Source organism: Melanaphis sacchari, unplaced genomic scaffold, assembly GCF_002803265.2.
Source record: "Melanaphis sacchari strain LSU unplaced genomic scaffold, SCAv2.0 Contig77_pilon_pilon, whole genome shotgun sequence".
NCBI classification, from domain to species: domain Eukaryota; kingdom Metazoa; phylum Arthropoda; class Insecta; order Hemiptera; family Aphididae; genus Melanaphis; species Melanaphis sacchari.
Window position 1 is genome coordinate 1,977,105 of NW_020271547.1, and position 20,818 is coordinate 1,997,922.

Sequence of the window (20,818 nt, forward strand, 5' to 3'; positions counted from 1 at the left end):
TCGTTATTGTAACATATTGTCGTCGGTTTTTGCATTCGGCAAAAGCTGCAGATAAATGATAAACAGATCATAACAACAGATGCTATAATTTTTTTATTAGAACACTACTACCTGACCAAAGTGTTTTATTATCTGCTATTTTTTTTTTTCTATAATAATGGCTTTGAAAAAAGTCAGAGGCAATATTGAACGGATGTTTGACAAGAATTTGACTGATCTTGTACGCGGTATCCGCAATAGTAAAGAAAATGAGGTATGTACATTGAATTGGGGGAAAAAAAAAATCGATTAACTTTAATATCATGGTTAATTAATGTGTTTGTTTATTAAATTAATTATTATTCTGATGCAGGCGAAGTACATTGCACAATGTATGGAAGAGATTAAACAGGAATTACGGCAAGAGAATATAGCAGTTAAAGCAACAGCTGTGGCTAAACTCACATATGTAATAATTTTTTTAATATAAAATAAGATCAAATTAATATTTTTATTACTTTTTTTCAGTTACAAATGTTAGGATATGATATTAGTTGGGCTGGGTTTAACATCATTGAAGTTATGAGCTCTTCAAAATTTACTTATAAAAGGATTGGTTACTTGGCTTCATCTCAGAGCTTCCATACAGATACAGATGTATGTAAAAATAATTTATTATTAATAACTGTGTACACTTTTCTATGTTTGTAATATATTTTAGCTACTGATGCTGACAACAAATATGATACGGAAGGATTTGAATAGCCAAAATCAATATGATGCTGGTGTTGCTCTTTCTGCACTTGCTTGTTTTATTAGTCCGGATTTAGCAAGAGACTTGGCTAATGATATAATGACATTGGTAATTTATATTTTAATAAATACTTATAGTAGAAAGTAAATTTTGTTTTTTGTAGTTGTCGTCAACAAAGCCATATTTAAGAAAAAAGGCTGTGCTTATGATGTACAAAGTATTCCTTCGATTTCCGGAAGCATTGAGACCAGCATTTCCACGTTTAAAGGATAAATTAGAAGACATGGATTGTGGTGTTCAATCAGCTGCTGTTAATGTAGTCTGTGAATTAGCTAGAAAAAATCCAAAAAATTATTTGAGTTTAGCTCCTGTTTTTTTTAAATTAATGACATCGTCTACTAATAATTGGATGTTGATCAAAATAATTAAATTGGTAATATTTTAAGTATAAATTTTTTAGTATATGATTATCATTCATTTTTTTTTTAGTTTGGTGCATTGACCCCACTTGAACCACGTCTTGGAAAAAAACTTATAGAGCCGCTAACTAACTTAATCCACAGGTAAAAACATCAGCTGATTAATTTTTTTTGATTTTATCTATTGTTGGTTTTAATTGCTATTTTCAATATATTTTTAAAGTCTTTTAGGTTCATAAAATAAATTATTTTAATTTTTCTAAAAATATTTTAGACCTACTCATTAAATATATATATTAAGGATTATTTTTTGTAGGATTAGGACTGATAATAGATTTACTAAAAACAATTCAGTTTTATCAAATAGTCCTATAAATGGACAAAATAAATTGAGGGACATTTCTCACTTTTGGAGATGGTATGTTTGAGGATTGTAAAAACATGAATATGCTTTGTAAATCTAGATTGGTATTCAGTATTAATCGCATTCTTATAATTATGGATTTATTTTTAATTGTCCTAGCAATAATAATTAACCAGTAAAAACATAAATTATAAATTCATGTATAATAACTATTTAAGTTTTCCTCTAAACTTCCTTCATATGTTTTTAGGATACCTATTTACTAGTTGTCAAGTTGTCAATTTCTATTGCTAAAATATAATTTTATGTTGCTTTAAAACATTTATAGAATAATTATACCTGTCGTTTAAATTATTGTGTTCACTATTAAAATGTTTAGATAAAATCCAAATAAGTCCGATTAGATAAATTAGTTAATAGTTTTAAAATTGTAAAACATGTATTGACATAATTTTTAAGTGTAAAAGTAAATCTTAAAAATAAAAAACTAAATTTTGATTGTTTCTTTTCAGTACCTCCGCCATGTCATTATTATATGAATGCATTAATACTGTGATTGCTGGTAAGTACCCTATTATTCTTACATGAAAAAAATTAATAATTTAAAGCAAGATGTGAATTTAAGTCTGTATTTAATGTATTATTCTATGTACTATTTACTTTTTTCAGATTATATTTAATTCATTTTTATATAATTTTCTTAACTTTTATTATTTAATATTATGTTAATTTTTACAGTTCTTATCTCAATTTCATCTGGTATGCCAAATCATAGTGCTTCCATTCAAGTAATATATTTTTTATTATATTGTAATTTTATTAGATGATTTACCAAGTATGCTCAACTCCATTTTACTTTTAATGTATTTATTTATATTCTGGGTTTTGGAATTTTTAAGTATACTTATAGAAAATATTTTCAAATAGTTAGATATTTGTGTTGTTTAATTTGTTTCTTGAAGTTATACAAACTTCTTTTTTCAAATGATGATTTCTCTTTTTTTTTTTTACTACAAAAAGTTGAACAAAAGATTTTTTTAAATGTTTATGTACTTATAATTTAAATTACAATTTGAATAATTATTTTCTGAGTTATTAACTTGATAAACATACTAAAGATAGTATTCCTTGATAATTTATCTAAAATATATAGAGGCTATCATAAAAAATATTATTATACTAAATTATTAATTCAAATCATTATTAAGGTGTATTCTTAGTTCATAAAGTTTATTTAATTAGGAACTACTAATTTTAATTTTGATTTATGTACATTAATTTTTTTGAGATATTTATTTGCTTAACAATTTATTGTAAAAAAGGTTAGTCTTGGTTAAAAAGATCTAATTTGGGTAATTTAATTTCTTAAAAAAAAGTATTTGATAACATGGTCTTGAGTATACTTAAAAGTGAGAATTTGAATAGATATTTTAAAGATAAAAATAAGTGTACATATGAGGTGAAAACTTCAGTTTAATAAACATATAATGTATGCATTAAAAATTATTTAGTCTAAATATAAGATAATTATCTATTATTTATATTTTTTTTTACATTTTAGATGTTTAAAGTAAGTTATTTATTCTTAAAAATGTTTACCCTTTCTGTTAATGTTGTATATTAAATTATATTTTAAAATGTTATACGGAGTATTTAATAATTTTCTTAGTTCATTAATTACTTATTATTTTATTAGGTAGGTAATTTATTTAGAAGAAATATTAAATAGTGGTAATATCATTTTATTTTTTATTTTAGTTCAATTTTTTTTTATTTGGTTAGCTTTTAGTCAGTGATTATGATAGTTTAACAATTATTTTATTAATACAATTTAAGTTCAATTTATTCTTATTATCTATAAAAAAATATTAACATTTTAAAAGTAAAAAAAATATCTAACTTTAAGTGCCTAAAAATGTATTGAAATATATCATGAAAATAATAAAATTGATATACATTTAAACATAATATACTAAATAGTAAATTTTATTTCAGTTATGTGTTCAAAAATTAAGAATATTAATCGAAGATTCTGACCAGAACTGTAAGCATATCATAGTTTTATTTTTATTTTATCTTACTTTATACTGAATATATGTTTTAGTGAAATACTTGGGTTTACTAGCTATGTCTAAAATATTAAAAACTCACCCTAAGTCAGTTCAAGCTCATAAAGATTTGATTATGATCTGTTTGGATGATAAAGATGAATCGATCAGACTTAGAGCATTAGATCTTCTTTACGGAATGGTGAATTTGTAACAATTATCTTTGTAAATTTTTAATTATATATTATTATTTCATTTCAGGTCTCAAAAAAAAATCTAATGGAAATAGTAAAAAAACTCATGGTTCATATGGATAAAGCAGAAGGCACAGTTTATCGTGATGAGTTGCTCGTCAAAATAATTGATATATGTTCACAAGATAACTATCATTTTATTACAAGTTTTGAATGGTCTGATTTTAATTTTTTTTTGTATTCAATTTAAATTAAATTAAATATTATATATAATTTCAGGTATGTTAGTGTCTTAGTAGAGTTGGCTCGAGTAGAAGGCATGAAACATGGTCCCTTGTTAGCGCATCAAATGTTGGATGTTGCTGTCAGAGTTAAAGCTATAAGGCCATTTGCTGTTGGACAGATGTCTCTACTTCTTAATAATGCTCATATGTTTATGCAACCTTCTGGTGGTTCGAATATGGCTAATGTGCTTTATGCTGCAGCTTGGATATGTGGAGAATATGCCAAGTAAGCAATTAGTTGTCTTTTAAACTTGTTTATATTTTATAAGTTATAATTATTTGTTATAGTGAACTAGAAAAACCTGAAGAAACTCTTTTCTCTATGTTAACTGGTAAAGTGCATTCACTACCAGGCCATATTCAAGCTGCCTATGTGCAAAATATAATGAAAGTATTGTCTATAATATTGTCTAAAGGAGATATTCAACAATCAATTAAAGTATAATTCTTATTTAATTATTATAAAAAAAAAAAAAAATTAACAAGCATTTGGTGTAGGTGTGCAAACGAGTATCAGATAAATTGGCACAATATGTATCTAGTGGAGATCTAGAAGTTCAAGAACGTGCAAGCGCTGCATTGCAGTTAATCAGTTACATTCATAAGGAGTTAGAAAATGGTAATGCTGATGATATATGCACTCAAGTAGCATATTTATTTAATGGAGAATTAAACCCAGTTGCACCTAAGGCCCAACGCAAAGTGCAAGTACCAGAAGGGTATGTTCTTATTTAATTAATTAATAATATATCATAACTAACTATAACTTTAATTAAAATTTAAAACTAAGGTTGGATTTGGATCAATGGATCAATGAGCCATTACAAAGTTCTTCTGAAAGTGAAGATGACAATCAGTCAGATGATCATTCCAATTTTTTTAATTTGGGTGGTTTTGATAAGAAAGAAGAAGAAGAAAATATGTCAAATACAGCAGATCAAGTAGAAAAGGTAAATATTTTTAATTTATAATGTATCAGTAATTAAAAATTATTATCTAAAATTTTAGAATAGAAAAGCTCGACTTTATGAACAAGAAAATAATCCCAATTATTTGAAATTAAACTCAAGTATTGATCAAACTTGTGAAATTCCTATCACATCCATAGATCTGCCTACCTCATTAAATGTATCAGGTTTTGTATCATCTGATAAATACATTAAAGCAAAAAAGGAAAAAAAAGATAAAAAAAAGTCTAAAAAAAAGAAAAAAGGAATTAACCATTTTGAAGAAGAAGATGAAGAAATTGCAATTGAAATGGTAGTTAATCGAGATATAGGAGAAATGCCAGACGGTGCTGAAGATTCTGATGGAGCCATAGATGTGCAAAAAGACATAAATGACCCACATACTGCATTAGATATTGATTTAGATATTCCTGAAATTGAACGCCCCCCACCACTAGTTGAAGAAAAAAAACATAAAAAAAAGAAGAAGGAAAAAGAAAAAAAGAAGAAGAGTGAAAAATCAAAAAAATTAAGAAAATTAGATAAAAGTGATCAACAATTGATTGAAATTAAACAAGGTTATGAAGAAGCATTGGGGATTTGCACACCATCCAAAGAAGTTGTACAAGCAGAAGATTTATCGTTTATCAAATTAGCAATGGACAAATACATACTTTTGGTAAATATATTAATAATATAAATTAATTAAATTTATCTATTTTATTTCAAAAAGTTTGTGCTAATATTATCTTGAATTAATTATACATTTTTTTCTATTTTTCAATATTGAAATGTCAAGGAGTACAAAATAGATCCAAAAAATGAATTAAGCAATTTAGCGACTGTATTCTTTCGTCTCACAAATGTGGGTAATAATTGTTTGATCAAAAACATTGAAATTGATGTGAATAATTCCACTGCCATTCAATTTTTAGATGAAGTAAATATATTATTATTTTAATCTGAATATAAAGTTATTAAATATTAATAATTACTTACTATTGTAAATTTATTTTATAATTTAGAAAAAATGAACCTTTATCTTGGTACAAACTTAATAATAACATACAGTGTGGTTCATTAACTGAATTTGACTTGTCTCTTCAAGTAGAAAATATATCTATTCCAAATACTCTTCGAGGGACATTGACATATATGGCACAAGTATGTAATTAATATTTTAGATTATTACATTTATAATTTAAAAAAAATGATAATTTGAAATATATTGAAAGGTTTTTTGGTTTTTGTGATTTTATTAATATACAATGTAGTGTGTCAACTCTAATTCAGAGTCATATTTTTAATTAGGTACATTATTTTGATTTACTTGAAAATATCACTACTTAAAATTAATTACAATTATTAATACTAATATAATACTAGCTGTATCCCCAACTTTGCTTAAGTGGTGAATATTTTTTTTTTATGTTCCGATAAAAACAAATAGATCTATAGCAATTATTAATGGATCATCATGATCATTTTATCTTCAAAATATAACACACAGGAATAATGTTCCTGTCCTGAGAAATCAATAACATTTGGATTTTTTTTAATAAATAGAGGAAAATATCCTACGACTTGCATTAAACTCTATGTTTCATTATTTCAATTTCAAACTTTATTAATGTCTTTAAAAAAAAAAAAAATTTAAGCCTTTTTTTTAGTAATTATTACATACCGTTATCTGAAATTAAATAAAAAAATCAATGTTCAACGTAGGATGTAGAAAGTCAATTTATTTCAGTTAAAAATGTAGTTATCAAAATTTGACAATACTATGAAGCATGAGAGTTTTTGTATAATGTACATATTTTTAAAATTAACTCTCTTTTAATAGGTAATGGGTAGTAGATAAAAAATAAAATAAAAATATTATGTTTAAGGTGATGACTTAAGTATTATTTTTAAACTATAGAGTTATAAAAATTTGGAAAATCTACAATAGGCCATTTTAATTACATTAGATTTTAATGCTGCTGATATTGTTCTATTTCAAAATCAGCAATTTTAAATAATGTGACATAACTATTGCTGTAAAATTTTCTACTCATTGGATAATGAATTAAAAAAAAATTATACTTTATTTTAATCTATTATAGTCACAAACATGAAAAATTAACTCTGTTTGTTATAAACCAAGCGGTAGTTTTTTTGTAGTGGTTATCATGTATTAAAATAAAACAAATAATATTTTAAGGCATTTAAAAGACACAAAATATTTGTTAATTCTGTATTGAACTCTGTTTGGCCATGCGGCAATTGCTCATTTTTTTTTCTGCGAATACAATATTTAATGGCTGCATAACAGTGCAGTGTTGATTACCAATACTAACTATAGGTCGCAGAAGTCAGGGCTTATTTTTGTATTCATGATTGTAACTAATTAAACAAGTATGAAAATATAAATTTAAAATATTATTTATGTGTGTTTTATTAGACTTTTCAAGACGACAATTTTCATCAAGATAAATTAGACTGGCGATTGTCTGTAGCTGTATCAGATATGTTTCTTAAAGTTGCTCCATCTGTACCATTAGTTGAGCTACTATGTAATGGTCAACTAGTCTACAAATCATCAGTTATTTTATCTGGCACTAATTTTAACCAAGTTATTAATTGGTTTTCCACTAAACTCCATCTAGTATTAGTGGAACGTGTTGGTGAGACTGCTTCACTTTATGGCTCCAATGCATCTAGTGAACAACTATGTTTATTGGTTAAATCAAATTTAAACAACGTTTCTGTTGAGGCGAAATGTACATCACAAACATTAGTTGATAATTTAATGAATGAAATTAAATCTACATATAACGTTTAACAAAGTACTTTACTATTCCAATATTCATTATTTGATCAAAAATGTTAAAAAATGATGACATTAAACCACACTTGGTATGTCATTCATCATTTTAGGCTGTTTAATAATTGTTAATATAAAGAAAAAAATATGTTTATATTACTCGTTAAAAATTATTAGTTTGCCTTTATATTGAATTTAATTTATTTTTACTTATAATGTATTTATATTTTAAATTATTTAAGAAATAATCAATTACAGATCATATTTATATTTGTATACAAAACAAAATATGTTTTATATTTTATTATTAACGACTAAAAATATATCAAATTTCCTACTAAATTGAACTTGGGTCAAGTTCATTTAATTTGTAATTTTATGTGTTTATAGGTATAAATTATTATTAACTTCTGAGTTTCATTCAAAAATCTATTTCTTGGTTAGTAAGTCTCTGAAATCTGTCTATAAAATTGTTTTTATCATAGACAACATTATATTTGATTTGTGTTGGTTTGCAATTCTCATATTATTACAAGAAACTAAGCATACGTCTATAAATTTAAAATTCTTATGGGTTATTAGTATCAACATTTTTAGTATGAATAATCTTTTTTGTATGTCTATTTCTTACTTATTAATACTTAATAGTATTTACAAACAATATTGAAAAATTTTTAAACAATTATTATGTAGCAATTAAGTTTATACTCATAATTTGTAAGGGTTTGAAATTAAAATTACTTATAGCATTTAAAAAACGCACATATTGTTCCTTGATCCTTCCACAAATCAATGGAAAGTATATATGTTGCATCACAATTGTAGATAAAGTAAATGAGTTCTTATAAATTTGAATTTTTTAAATCAATAAATTATGTTTAAATTTTAAAATTAACTGTAACTCATTTCTATACATATAATGGATGGTTTAAAATACATTAAAATTTACCTTCACAGATACCTTTTAATAGCAGATTTTATTCGGGATTGGGTAAATTTTCATTACTTTTCAAAGGAAAAACCTAATAGCGGACTCCTATTTAAATTTAAATTTAAAAATAATGACAAAACAATAACAGAAAAACGTGTTTACCTAGTATAGCGATCACAAACTCGTCCAAAAACCAATTTTTTTCATACCAAATTGTATTTATGTATGTATGCACTTCTTTTTTTTTTATACTTATTTAAATGTATATTGTTAAAATATTGAAATTATTATATCATCAAAACATTAAATAATAATATTATAATTTAATTTAACCTATCACATATTTTTTGCTTTTATACATTTACCCTTTATGAACTTGAAAAATGTATTTCCTCTGAATAGCGGACACTTCCAAGTGTGGACAAAATTTCGGTGATCAAAAGTGTCCGCTATTTAGAGGTTTCACTATATACTATGTATATGCTGTGTATTTCAAGCCGTGGTATACACATATTATCTGATAGTAAAATATTATCAACCGCTGAATTTATTAAATTTACATGGAATTAATAAATTCAGTGGTGCAATTTTATTTTATTGTTATTATTCTTTGATTCGTCTGATTTCTAATTTAAAGAATGAAAAGAAAACACAATACACTTATTATACTACTTGATTTTATTAGTTTATACTTTTTATTATTTATTTTAAATATTGTCATCATAAGATACAGCACGCAGGTATAAACTACAACTTACAATCAGTACAAATATTTAAAAAAAAAATGATTGTATGACAGTTTATTAAAAATTATGTTTTTTACGAAAATAATTGATTTTAAATCGTCTTTTACATTTTGATTATTTGAACATAATAAAAGTCTCGGAACAAGATATGTAACATACTTTACTAAATCTATTAACTAGTAGATTTCTTTATATAGTTAATGTTAAATATTGCAAGTGGAAAACAGCTGAAAATCTAAAATAGAAAACCAGATCACATGAGATCATAAAGAGATCTATAAAATAACTTATGATTTATTATATTTATATTATTTATCTAGTCATTTATGGAAAACGTAATTTTTCGACTTTTGTCAGAAACAGTTACCTAACGATTATAAAATGAAATATTAGATAACGTAATTAATAATAATATAATTTTAGACATATTAATAAATTATTATAGTATAACATCAACACTATATACCTTGTTCATGTAATGCAGTCTTAAACGTTTTTAAGATTAGTGTCAAGTGATTTTTTTTTACTTCCAACAAAAATTATCGATGAGATAACATAAACGATTACGTCATACCTTTGAAATTGTAATATTGAATAAAGACTGATCGACGAGTTCTCGATGAATCGTCGTGACCTTACGCGAATGGAATTGACATAAAGCGCGTTCCAAAGTCAAAACAGAAGTCGTAAGCCTATTATGTGTGAAAAGGTACCTATGCTTAATATTATATACCTATAAATCTATTACATCATATTATTATATTGAATATATTGGTATAAATAGCTAGACGCGTATTAATAAAAATCGTTATTTTTGTTTTTGTTTTAAATTTTAAACGGAGCGATAATATGAGTGTATCGATTTTACAATTATATGTGTTTTTTTATTGTAAATGTATACGAGTACACTTATACGACAAGGGATAAGTAATCAAAAATAGGCTCTGATTTTCAACTTTGGAGGAGGGTTTCAGATGGAAAATTGGATTTTGAGTTTATGTTTTAGGAAGGTTTAAATTAAAATCTACGAACAACGGTTATTCATCATATTTTAATAGTTCAATAACATTATTTGAGCGAGGACATAAACATCAAACTTTTACGTTTATTATTACATTTTATTCACATGATGATAATTTTTAACACACTATTTTCGGCAAAAATTAATTCAACCTATTGTATGCTTTTAACTATATGTTACTGATAGCAAAATTAATTAATTTAATAGTTATATCAAAAAACATTTCATAATTAAATGAACTTAGTGATTGAACTGACCGTCTCAGCTTAGAATCGTTTTTCGTTTACAAATGCTATATCGTTGAATTCAGATATAACACATTTGTGGACCGCGACCCATTCGACCCCTATCATTCTGCAACAGAACGGTATCTACTTGCTCACCATTTTAATTTTTAATTATTAAAATGTTAATGTTTTATCGAACATAGATATTATTGACGAATCGTGCACTTGTGTGTAGTACTAAAAATACATACTTAATTGTATTCAACTTAAATTAAATTTGTCAATTGACCTAAACAAACGAAAAACTATGTGCAAACGTCTACTCTGCCCCAAACTATTAAAAAATAATAAGTAGCTAATAGCTTAAGCTTTTAGCTCTAAATAGTATTTCAATAGTATTTTAGAAATTTTAATTTATGTTTTTTTTATACATTTTTTATAGACAAACCTTGTATTGTACCGATTTTTGTTGTGTTCAGATATTCTCGTATTAATGTATTATGTTGATGTATATATATATATACATATTGTATTTCATTCGGTGAGAAAATATGTAGTTAACTTGTGTACACAACTGGTTCTAAGGAGTGGAGATTTGGACGTTTGGTTTGTGCCAACAACCTACATTCTTTAGGCGAACGGAGTTATTAAGATTAGCTAAAATGTACATGATAAAATTATCGACAACATAGAAAACTGCAGTAAAGTACTTATTTTGCCTATACTGTACGCCGGGCAACACTTTTTATTTAATTAATATTTTATTAACTTTTTGGTAATAATAAACTTCAGTATGAATTTGTTGTTTGATTTTTATTACTTATAATCTATAAAGACTTACAATTAGATTCATTAGGAAATAGAATATTAATTATTAAGGCATATAGAATAAAGATACAAACTAAGTCGAACTACCATATAGGACAAAGAGTGGTCCACCTCAGTGCCGTAACTGCCAAAACTACGGTCACACCGCAAATTATTGCCACCATCCTCCACGGTGTGTCAAATGTGGGAGTGACCACCACACCGAAGTCTGCACCAAACCCAAAACCAGTCCAGTCAAGTGCGCCCTATGCAAGGGTAATCACACTTCCAATTACAAAGGATGTCAAATTTTCAAAGCTCTTCTCAAACGATGCAAAATCACTCAATCAAAACCACAGAATCCGATTTCGGTGCCCACTTCTCTTCATTTCCAAACTCCCCCTCTCCCTCCCAAAACTTCTTACGCCTCCGTTACTAACTCCAAAAATATACCTCTATCCAATATCCACGCAAATGATAATCCACTAACTACATTTTTATCAGAACTTTCCTCTTTAATCACTCCCCTCATTACGCTCCTTTCAGCTGTTTTAAATAAACAGATTGTTCCATAGTCCGATACTCTGATTACCTTTCTTATCATATAATTAAATTGATTTAAAATATTTTCAATTGCCAGTAAGTAAATGTAATTACTGTACCTATAGGTCTTCAATTCATATTATTACTGTAACATTTTATTATATATCATATAATTGTAATGTTTAATTTTGTACCTGTACAATTGTAATTGTCGAGCTATCATAGTTTTCAACTAATAGCTAATAAAAAAAAAAAAAAAAAAAAAAAAAAAAGATACAAACTCTGATTTAAAAAAGAAATATTTTCTTCTGGAAGTTTTTAGAAATGGATGATTAAACGATTGCATAGCTTTTGTATTAGTGGCCATTTCAACTTGTTTAACATATAAAAAGAATTATTCATATTTTTTAATTGCTTTTTTGGAAAATGTATGCAATATTATAAAATCATGAATTTCGATAAATTGATTCTTAAAGTTCTAATGAATAAATTCAAATAATGGGTATACTATATTATATGTTAATAGTTTTTTAACATTCATTGTAGTTTTTTTTTTGTGTATGTGATAAATGTTTATTTTTAAGAAAAAACTTTAAATATTTAATAAAAGATTCCTAATAATTTGTTTTTAAAGCAATTTAAAAATATAAAAAAAAAATTAGTATAAAATTTTTTTTATACTTGCACACTTGAATGAAATATTGCTATTTATATAAACTTGTCGATTAGTTTGCACTGTTCAATTTTAAGTGTTACACACGGTTAGGTTAAATTAATGATTTATAAAAAGACGAGAATAAGTGAGTTTTGGAGGATACTTGCGATAGTATCACCCGATAGATTATATCAGATTTCTAGATCGATTTAGTTTTAAACTTCTCTGGGGATTTTCGGGGATAGTATAAGAGAAAAGTCAGTGTATTGACGAATTTATATCACGTGTTAACGTTAAATGAAAAGCGATGTTGTATAATTTGGTTAATTAAAAGTGTTGTGATTTTTAAGCCACTGTGGAAGTTGTTATTTTTGATGAACCAATGAGCAGACTGAGAAACAATATTTTGTTGAAGATAGATTTACTGGAAAGACTAGATTGATTTCAAGGATGTAAATTCAAATTTTTTCAGGTATCTATGCTTAAGTATTGAGTCGGCCACTATTTTTTTTTTTCAAAAATACTTTGCATTATTAATGGCTTACTAACATAATTAATAGAAGGTTAAATGACATAACACCTATTGATTCAAGTTCTACCATTGATAAGAAGAGGGGAAGTTTGAATAGTATTAATTATTCAAAAAGTCAAAAAAAAATTATTTTGCTATTGGAATGTAAACTTTCAAAGACAATTATTACATGAAGTTTAGAAGAATGGTTCACACTTATGTCTGAATCTAATTACAATTCAATTATTAATAATTTGCACACCAAATGTAGACGTGTAAAATAACTGATAACTTTTCATATTCAATCAATGTTAAAATAGTTTAATATTTTGCATATAAACGAAAATAAATTACATTAGTTTGAAAATTGACTTCGCCCGTCTCAAGCAAATACAAAATTTGATCTAGTCGACTATGACACTGGCTGTAGTATTAACATACTGCTTACCCTAAATTCAAATATAACAAACTCACACCTAACGCCTTAGCTCATTAGGTCATGGCCTAAGTTATCTAATTGATATTTGCGCATATAAGTTGGAAATAACGAAGAATAAAAACTACAAAACTGAGTAAAATATTTTTAGTAAGTACCCGGGGACACAATGTCCATCACAAGCGGAAAAGTTGTGGATAAACATTTTAAATCTCCTGTAACTGTTAAAACGGGGAAAGCACCCACAACTGATCGCTCGGGAAAGTCGTGGATAAACTCTTTTCAATCTCCTATTTTAAACGGGAGGATACCGACTAATACCACTCTACTTCCGTAGCACTGTTGCACAAACATTTATGGGTGTTTTAATATTGTCGATATGTATTATTTTCAACATATACATCTACACTTTATAAGTAACAAAGACCTTGAATAACGTTTTAGTTTGTTATCAAAGGTGATAAAATGCGAAATATATACCTGTCCTCAACGATCATAAATTAATCGATTTCAGATCCGACTCAAACGTACAAGGTATAATATAAGCAACGACGTAAAACTTAAAACCTTTATTTAAACTACTTAAACTAACATAGCAAAACTGTTTTCTCCCTCTGTATTTATAGTAAAATAAATTGCCTCCCGGTTGAACCTCTCCGTTTTAAATGTAAAATACAGAAAATCTAATATTGCGAAGTTTTAAATAGCATGATTACGGATTATAAAGATGCTACGAATAATAATACGAACGATGATAACATTAATAACACACTTATACGTCTTATACGTCTTCCTATGTGTATGTATGGAAAGGTTAATATGTTAGGAGGTACAGTTAGTACCCTGATCATCAATGTTGTCAATCACCACACACAACAATATTAACAATAATATTAAAAATAATACAATTAATAACAAAATACAATTAACAATATAAATTATTATAATTATAACATGGAAAAGTAGAGTTGAAATTTTCCCATTCTTCTTCTTTATGCGTTTGCAGGCCATTCGGCCAGTAGTATGTACCCCGCAAATCAACCAGGAGATCCAGGCCCTCTCCTATCGTGCGCGTGTCTATGCCTATCGCGGCCATGCCCTCATGTCTGCCGGCCTTCCCTCCATGCCATGCCGTCTTTCTCCTCCATGCTATGAACGGCCATACCCTCCATCCATTCTATCATCGCATCCCATTCAGGTAAGTACTTAAGAGAGAAGAGTGAAATTTTCCCATGTATTATTATTTTTATATTATAATGTAATAATAAATGCAAATGTAAAATATGTAATATATGAAATATATATAAATAATTGTACACATGCTAGTTAAATACATATATATATAAATTAAATTGAATCCTATTGAGTTGACGGTGGGCGCCATAATCGTTCTGTGAGTGTCGTTCGTGAGTGCGTGCAATTGTTTTTATTAGGGTTTAGAATTATTTAAACATATTTTATTGAACATACCAAAATATACTACGATAGTACATGTAGATTCTATTCAGATTAATAACGTGGTAAAACTGAAATGCATATTGATAATGGAGGAAAACAAGCAGATCAGAGGAAATGGTCTATGTGGTTTTTCAGGAATACTTACGTACGTCTCTGTTTATAAAATGAACGGCTACGGCCATAATCGCAGTTACATTATGATTATTTATTTTTATTTTTGTAAATTACAACATACGATAATACAATAAGTAAATGTGATGTAAGACAAATAAATAGTGAGTCGCGTGATTAGTGGGAATCAGTTATATAGTATCGGATCACTGTAATAGATATGATAATAATATACTAAATAGACCCCACATTTTTAACTGTGAAAACATATTTAAATTCGAAAATTTGATTATAAAATGATATTTCAGTTATTATATATTCCTCAGTATATTTCTACGTAATATATGTAATGATATGCTCACATATCATTGTTTATTACATATACATAAAATTCAATTAAATAAATTAACGGTCAAGTTGTCGCACGCAGATTAAACCCTACAAACATCCTTTTGCCACTGATAAAAGAAAACAACTTATATTATATGATCACAAAGGAATTGACACATGAGTTGTGACAATATCTCGAAAAGCGTGTGAACCAATTTCGTTAGCCAGTGGAGGCGGGCCATGGTACAATGAAGCTCTCAGCTGTCGTATAGAAGAAAGACTATTTCTTCGAAAAAACGCTGAGTCCTTTTTTTTATGATGGCATGGCCTGCGACTCTGGCTGGCTCGACCACGTCTTCTCCCGGCAGTGCACGAGCACCAGCCAAGCCACGCGTGCATGAGCACCGGCCAAACTATCGAGTGCATGAGCACCGACAAAAATTACGAGTGCGGGCGCACCAGACAAGCGAACAGGAGCTTTTTCCCAAAACCACCATACGACATACACACAAGACTCTGCGAGCGACAACTGGACTTCTTTCTTTTTCTAATTCAAATCAGTGTTGTTTTTCTTATTTAAACATAAGTTTTGCTTAAATCGTATCGTAACTTGTGTCACCTTATACCTTTCTCCGAGGAACGTATTATAAGTATTTACTGCTCAGTTACTTAATCAGGTAAGGTGCATGTCTAAAATACTAATTGTTAGTACAGGTTATGTTACTATCTAATTCGTGTAATGGTGTATTTGATCACATTCTTGAATCACGATCTCAAGAACCCTCCAAAGAACGGGAGGAAGGTAATAACACGGGAACAAGTATACTCAATATTTATTAATACCGGACTTACATACAAGGTTTGTGTCCCTTGTGTCAGTCCGGTCACATCATACTTATAACTTTTATCACTACATTTAATATTTTTATATTTATACGTTAGCTTCTCCTTTTTTGTGTTATTACATATATCACTTAAAGTTTAATATTTTTTACTAACAGAATAGTTAATAAATATCACGTTAAGATATGAGATTGAGGAGGTGGATTTGAGGAGCTGCATATAATTTTATCCGACAGACATATCCGTATATCGAATCAATACAGACTGGGAGAAAATAGTATTTAATTTTTTAATTTAATTTTATTTCATGATAGGAAATAATTTTATTTCTGTAATTAATGGTTTATAACTACTTATATAGTTAGAAGAATTGACGGGTTCCAGTGTGCCACCACTCCGGATATTTCAATGTGTAGGAAAATCATGGATTCGTCGTCAGCTAGTCGGGAGATAAGTAACTCCATAATATATGATCTAAAAATCTATGAACGTGTCATGGTAAACTATTTAATGTCTAAGAGGAGGGAACTATATCATTATAATAATTCCCCCTTAAACTATATCAGGAGTGGTATGTCGATGAATCGACGTGTGTATGAAAAATTGCATACACGTGCTCATACCGCTCCTGATAAGAGGTGGATTAATATCTATCGCCAAGAAATTAATAAAGAAATAAATTTAAAAGTGGACCCTACCTCTTCGATATTAGTAGATTATCATTTTATTCGCAATACTCGGAGATTACTCGATGTTCAACTGGCTGTCACGCTAACCGATGGACTTGTATATTTAAATAAGCGGTGGGGTTATATATGTTATAAATGCTCATTCACCCACCCACGATATCCATTCGAATATAAAATTTTTTTAGAAATATACCCATTAATCAACTATGCGACATATAAGTTTATAATAAATAATTGCTTTAAAATATAATCTATTGTTAATTAATTCATAAGTATTTAACATAATTTAGTATACTGCATCACATTGTATATATGTTTAACGCCTCTAACATTGTTAAAAAAAAAAAAAAAATATATATATATATATATATATTTATTACGATATTTTCATGTTTAGTTAGTTTATATATGATCTACGATATGTAACGTTTATCGATATCGATTAAATTGTTTTAATTAAATGTATATATTATATCGCGTGTAAAGTAAAAAATATTTTATTTGAAATATCTCTCCTCAGTATTTATACGATATATCGGAAATAGAGGTCTAATCAGATCTAGGTGGCTATCGTTTTGCGATATATTTTGGTGGTGGTAACATTTTAAGCTATAGATTAATAAAATATTATTTACTATGTTAAACGATTGTTTCACATAATATTTTCAATTATATTAGGTTAAAGCCATAAAGTATTAATTACTAATGAGGTCTTACACATACCAACTTTCTAAACATTATAGTTATATCTATATAATGTATTTTCACACATTCATGTCAAGTATTAAGAGTTTCATATACATGTTAATTTTTATTTACTAATTAAGAAATAAGAAAGTTCTTACTAAACAGACTATTAGTTAATCATTTATCATGCTTATATTGTTGTTATTATATATTTTTTATAATAATATAATATACATATATCACATATGTATGTTAAATGTTATTCCAGCATACTATCTATAATACTGTCTTAGATTTACTATGTGTATAGTCATTACATCGAAAGACGATAGATCGAAATATCATTTAAATTAGATTTGATCGTTTATAATATTATCAGTGGTTGTTAATTTTCCTACATATATCAGTATAGTAGTTTGAAGTATAATTCTTAAGATGTGAGTAATGAGGATAACAATTTACTCAGTTATAGATATAATATGAGAGCCTCCATAGTTCAGTGGTTAGAGCGCTGGTCTTGTAAACTAGAGGTCGGGAGTTTCGATTCTCTCTGGAGGCATAACGTTTTTTTGTTAAAAAATCGCTATAGTGTTAATATTTATTAAATATAAGAATCGACTCTGTTATATATAATATTTCTTATCCCCCGGCTATAGGACGTGTGATAATTAAATTATCGAAATAATAGCTAAGCAATTAGATTTTACACATACTAACTTTCTAAACGTTAGTTGATGATCTTAGGAAAACTAAAATATTTCACCATAAGTGTGAACTGTGAAGTATACAATGTTTTATGTATATATAAAAACGACTCGTTAACTATGTGTGAACTGTGTTTTGAACGTTATATTGGGTGACGATAGTGAAACACTTTCGCTTTTCGTAATAACATTTTCAAGAGTTTCAACCGTTGGTAAAGAATATATCGATGTATAATATAATATATTATGTTTAATAATTAAATAAATTTTCCACTTAGGGTAACATTTTAGGCCATGGATTGTTAAAATATTACTTAATCATTTACCGTGTTATACGATTAATCCAAATAATATTTTCAATTATTTTGGAAAACATTTAAATTATTAAACTAATAGCTAAACAATTAGGTCTTGTACATGCTAACTTTTTAAACGTTAAGTCGATGGTCTTAGGAAAACAAAAATATTTCACCATAAGTGTGAAGTATACATTATTATATGTATGTAGACACTACTCCGATGAGGGAGGGTTAATAGTTTTATTTAATATTTAATTTTAGGGGGGGGTATGTATAGATGGTTAGGTATGTACGTGATGGTCATGGATGAGAGGGGGAGGGGAAGGGCACTGCCGGGCGCGTACGCGATAGACTATAGGGCAGGTGGGGTAATGGGTTTTACGGGTTTTGCGGGGGGCTTAGAACCGACCAAAACATACTACTCATAAGACCACATTGTTTTGATGAAAACTTAATAAATTAATAGAAAGTATATTGCTAATAGATATTTTAGAATAGTGAAGTGGCCTAATGAGCGGTGCAAGTGGAGTCTGGAGTTTATTGGTTTCATTTTACTTATACAATTTTGAATCTAAGCTAGGCGTTTATCGAATGTCAAACCTAGATATTTTATTATTGAGGTAGTTTGGTTTATGTTGTTGTTATTAAGTGAAACAAAGGTACAATATTATGGCCTTAGTTAAAAGGTGACATAGAACGATTTTGATTCATTATTTTTTTTATCTTCTATTGATTTGATCACAATTCAATCATATTAAGATGACTTTTTAGCTATTAAGAGTATAGCGTATCATCAGCAAATAGATGTCTAATGATGTAGGTGGTACCTACTATAGATGTGCGGTGAGGAAATTCAGAGTATAGGAAAAGAGTGGGGGATTCAGGCTATTATTGGGGAATAAACAAAATTTTTAGACTTCTAATAAATATTTATTGCCACGGACAATCTGCTACTCAGGTTACGTACCTATAGATGCATATTTTATTCCCAAGCGTACAATGCATACAATACGCGGGCTTGAACAACCCAAACATCGTCGATCTGACAGTTTTGTAGTTTATTTACTTCAGAAATAGTATTTGACAATGCATTTGTGTTCATATGGGAATACAGTCTTAGATCAAGCAGTCAGAATGGTTTTACATTGATATGTTTTTGAGAATAAGTTTTATAGTAGATTCTGATTTGGACTTGACATCATGGATCAACTAATTAATATATTGACATTATTTATTGTAATATATGCTCCATAAGTGTAATTTATGATAGGCAGGGCTTTATGATATCCTATTTATCTTCTAGCAGATGGAAATTTTCAACCATTCTCGCCGAATACTTATACTACCTAGTGCTAATAATCAAATATAGTAGAACTTCGATTATCCAAATTATAGTTAGCGTATCCGAATGTTCTGTTATCCAAACGTTGAAACTCGGTGAAGCACTCTTATCGATAATTTTGTTAAAAAAATATAATAAACATAATATTATGTTCATACGAGTGTAATGTATGTAATTTTAATAAAATATTAATAATAATAATAACAATAAATATGTAATATTAGATATTTAACTGCGTTTTAAAAATTTGTTTGTTTTTTTTTTTTTGTTATTTATAATATCTAAACTAGTTCGGATAATAAATTGAGGTTCTACTGTACTTTACAACAGTGCTTCTCAAATTGAGGACTGTGGTTATATGACTAGTGGACCGGGAAATATTTTAGTATACAATTAAAAAAAAAAATTAATAATTTTGATTAAGGGGGTCTTGACAGTTTCACATTAAATTTAGGAGGGGGGTCCTGACAAAAGAGTTTGAGAAGTACTGCTTCACAACACTGCTAACCGGCTATTTTTTATAGTTATTAGTTACAGCTACAGTGATTTAAAGCTGAATTAATTTAAAACAAGCAATATTTTTTTAAATAATTGAGTTTGTAATAAATAATAAATTATAATGAACAATTTGATTTCTAGAAAAATTAATTTAATAAATACATTTTTAAAATAATAATTTCAGC

At 27.4% G+C, this 20,818-nt stretch overlaps 1 protein-coding gene and 1 non-coding gene across 2 annotated transcripts; both read left to right on the forward strand.

Moving 5' to 3' along the window:
* The first annotated feature begins 157 nt into the window (after nt 1-157).
* Nucleotides 158-7,937, forward strand: LOC112601329 (AP-3 complex subunit delta-1). The gene is made up of 19 exons (XM_025348885.1): nt 158-253; nt 353-448; nt 508-636; nt 701-841; nt 897-1,166; nt 1,223-1,296; nt 2,029-2,078; nt 2,255-2,304; nt 3,512-3,560; nt 3,621-3,766; nt 3,826-3,974; nt 4,038-4,268; nt 4,331-4,481; nt 4,541-4,761; nt 4,833-4,992; nt 5,051-5,668; nt 5,789-5,928; nt 6,015-6,153; nt 7,433-7,937. The coding sequence occupies exons 1-19, from the start codon at nt 158-160 to the stop codon at nt 7,811-7,813; spliced, it is 3,291 nt and encodes a 1,096-aa protein (XP_025204670.1). The 3' UTR covers nt 7,814-7,937.
* A 10,338-nt stretch (nt 7,938-18,275) lies between these two features.
* On the forward strand, nt 18,276-18,349 carry Trnat-ugu. The gene has a single exon. It is a non-coding gene; the product is annotated as a tRNA-Thr (tRNA).
* Nucleotides 18,350-20,818: the final 2,469 nt, after the last annotated feature.

What these genes read in the sequence shown, in the direction of transcription:
- LOC112601329 (XM_025348885.1), top strand. Translation starts at nt 158, where the DNA reads ATGGCTTTGAAAAAAGTCAGAGGCAATATTGAACGGATGTTTGACAAG. An exon ending in ATCATAGTGCTTCCATTCAA is followed by an intron (nt 2,305 to 3,511) that starts GTAATATATTTT and finishes ATTTTATTTCAG; the next exon opens with TTATGTGTTCAAAAATTAAG. An exon ending in ATATGTGGAGAATATGCCAA is followed by an intron (nt 4,269 to 4,330) that starts GTAAGCAATTAG and finishes TATTTGTTATAG; the next exon opens with TGAACTAGAAAAACCTGAAG.